The sequence below is a fragment of the Macrosteles quadrilineatus genome, unplaced genomic scaffold (assembly GCF_028750875.1).
Source record: "Macrosteles quadrilineatus isolate MER2022 unplaced genomic scaffold, UCM_ALF_1.0 Scaffold_746__1_contigs__length_33831, whole genome shotgun sequence".
Taxonomy (NCBI): Eukaryota; Metazoa; Arthropoda; class Insecta; order Hemiptera; family Cicadellidae; genus Macrosteles; species Macrosteles quadrilineatus.
Window position 1 is genome coordinate 29,409 of NW_026543339.1, and position 3,395 is coordinate 32,803.

The 3,395-nt window shown below is 38.1% G+C and overlaps 1 protein-coding gene across 1 annotated transcript; it reads right to left on the minus strand.

Annotated features, from left to right (window-relative positions):
- Nucleotides 1-241: 241 nt before the first annotated feature.
- On the minus strand, nt 242-1,300 carry LOC128982606 (uncharacterized). Its single transcript, XM_054401565.1, has one exon. The coding sequence runs from the start codon at nt 1,298-1,300 to the stop codon at nt 242-244; it is 1,059 nt and encodes a 352-aa protein (XP_054257540.1).
- Nucleotides 1,301-3,395: the final 2,095 nt, after the last annotated feature.

The following is a 3,395-nucleotide window of genomic DNA, read 5'->3' on the forward strand; positions in this document are numbered from 1 at the left end:
ATATAATGAACGTTATTACTCTTAATGGGAAAAAGTTTGCAATTTATGGTCAAATATTTTTACTTTAGCTTATTAAAATATGACATCAAGTTACTTGACAGCTCATGAAAGAATGATATTTGTTAATTTAAAATAATTTACCTAACCATGAAACACATTATAAAAATCTAAAGAGCAAATTAAAAATACCTATGTATCTTATAGGCTGAGTGCATTATTCAACCCATTAACTGCATAATGATTACGATGAAGCATTGTCCGTGTTGGAGCCGCTGTTGCCGCGCTGATTGACACCTCCGCTGAGCTGTCGCTGGGCCGTTGGTTGAGCCGTTGGTTGAGCCGTAGACTGAGCCGCTGGTTGAGCCGCTATCACCTTGACGTCCTCGGGGCTCCTCACACGTGCTGGTTTCCCATCTGCCGTCTTCCTCACCAGGATCTTGCCTTCTTTGACCCATGCATACGCTAGTTTCTTCTCCTTGACGAGCTTTTTGGCGCAGTTTAGAGTTTCTTTGGCATGGCCTGTGAGATGTTCGTTGATAAATATTGGTGTATCAGGAAAGCTCGGATGCACCATTTTAGCGGTTAGGTCGATTTCTTTAGCCGCAAGTAGCCACGTCATCCTGGAAGTTCTGCGGGTGAACTTTACGATGATATTAGGATGTTTCTGGCGGGTTGAAGGCACCCGATGCGCTATTGAAATGTCTTCATACTTCCAGGGCGTACCGATGGTGTTAGCAACTGCCTTTAGAACGGCATACACGTCTTCATTCTTGGTTAAAGGCACCCCTACGACCTCCAGGTTGTCAATCCGGCTGTACTGCTGTAAGTCTTGTAGCTGCTCCGTCACTGAGTCTACTTGTTTAGACAGGTCGTCGCAACGTGATTTGAGATCCACACATTCTTGTTTCAATAAGATGTTTTCTGATTTTAGGCCACTTAACGATGACGTAATTGTTTCTTGCCATGTATTTATTCGTTCATTGATTACGTCAAGTTTTTCACAAATCGAGTCATTAATTTTCCCTTCTAAACCAGAAAGTTTCTGATCAAGGGTGTCACTAAACTTGGCGTGTAAGCTGTTAATTGCTTTGAGGACAGTAGAATCTTCGGTATCACTTACACTTGACATTGATGCTGTCTCCTTATTAAACTTGCCACACTTGAACGGACGGTTACGGGTCTTCCTCTTCAGGTCAGGTCCCGCACACTGCACGTGCATCACGTCACTGCACTCCACGCACGATATTACGTCGGACGAGTTCTCGTTGCACTCAACGTTGCACTTACAACACTCCGTCATGTCCCAAATACGTTATTACAAATGTTGAATGTTACCGTACTAAAGGTACTGTATAATGGTAAGCAGCGAGGCACGCAGGACCGGGCGAGCGAGTGGGTTAACTGATAACGAGGTCCTTCCTCATCGACTGCTAGATAACGACTCAATGTCTACTTGCAGAACCCAAATGTGTTATATGTAAAGTTGATGTCTTCTTACAGTATCCGAAGTCAATGGTCTATCCGGTTCTAATAAATTAAATGTCTACTTGAAGTATCTAATGTCAATGGCACATTTGGTTCACGCAAATGAAATGTCTACTTGCAGTATTTAAAGTCGATGGTTCATCTGGTTCTCATAAATTACATGTCTACTTGCAGTATCTAAAGTCAATGGCACGTCTGGTTCAAGTTAATGGAATGTCTACTTGCAGTACCTATCCAAAGTCAATGATATATTTGGTTCACATAATTTGGAATCCCTATGTGCAGTATTCAAAGTAAATTGTACGTCTGGTTCACGTAAATGAAAAATGTCTACTTGTAACATCAAAAGCCAATGGTGCATAATCCTTATTGGTTATACATTTTGTAGCAAATAATGCTCAACGGTATCAATCCGATTGTTCTTCCCTTTTGTTCTCTATTTTGCAATGTGCTAGTTTAGATGATTTATTTGTAAACACATGTTACAACTTTTGTTTACCTTTTTGAACGGAGCGAAGCGAAGCGAGCGAAGCTCTTATACTACACTCCTGCTTTAGTTTTACAAATACTCCTCATGGACGGCTGAAGCGATCTGCATGAAATTTAGCACAGTTATAGTACCCAACCACGGGAAGGTATAAATCTGAAATGGAACAAATCGGACCACGGGGGTTTTCCCTATGTGAATTTAAACTTTTAGAAATTTAACATGGGCCTTATGGGTTAAGTGGATGCCATGACAGTATTTGCAAGATAACAATAAAAAGGTATTATTCCCCTAAAATGAAAGTCTCCTGCACAACTTCACGATACGCTCTTTCCAATGAGACCAAAATCATGTCAATCGGTTCAGTAGTTTCGGAGGAGTAATTGTCACAAAAATCCTGCTTGCGTATTAAATAAGTACTAGTGTCCCTCTTGCTCGAATTCGAGCAATTGCTAAGTATTACAGACGTTATTTTAAAACGAATAACATTCATAATTTCTGATGACTTTAAAAGATTCGACTCAAAGATTATGGAAATACTCAATACAGTATGTACATAACAGGTCGATATAATCAACATTTCTTGTAAATATCTTATCATTTTTCAAAAGATGATCTTGTTTTTTAGAGTTTTCTACAAATAGACTTACTCATAGCCGCATTAGGTTGTCTATAATAACGATTATAAACGAAAAAAAAATTATTTCTATTTCTACTCCTTGGTGGTGTTTTACGACTTTCCTATGTTTACATAGTTTGCAAATCGACTCTAGATATTTCATTTCAACAAAGTCAGTAAATGTTTGTAGTAAACTGTTAAATTAGCAAACTTATTGACTGTTTTCAATTCACATATTTTCTTTTTCTCACTTTTAATTTCTGACAACAGTTGGAGTTGCATAACAATGTCAACAAAACACACCCTACATGAGCATGGTGGTTTTTTTGTGTTTATTACCATGTTAATCTTATGGAGAAATACGAAACTTTAAAGGGCTCCAGGGCCTCACTCTCTAATTATTTCCCTAAAAAGAAAGTTTCCTGCACAACTTCACGTTACGGTCTTTCCAATGACACCAAAAACATGTCAATCGGTTCAGTAGTTTCTGAGGAGTAATTGTCACAAAAAACCTGCTTGCGTATTAAATAAGTAATAGATATATGGATTTGCTTATGTTAAATTTATTATTTTAAGAGCAACCATCACTTAATTTGAAGACGATAATTAAATTATAAATAATAATTAGTTGATTTGGAATTAGGTAGCTGGTGCCCATTCTACGTACGGGAATCTTAGTAGAAATTTCTTAAATTCAGAATAGGAGTTGGTTTCCATATTTAGTGTGCACTTTTCCAGATATGCTGGGAAAACTATTACTGTATAGGAATACATATAAACCTTCGCAAATACAATATCTGACAG

What these genes read in the sequence shown, in the direction of transcription:
- LOC128982606 (XM_054401565.1), bottom strand. Translation starts at nt 1,300, where the DNA reads ATGACGGAGTGTTGTAAGTGCAACGTTGAGTGCAACGAGAACTCGTCC.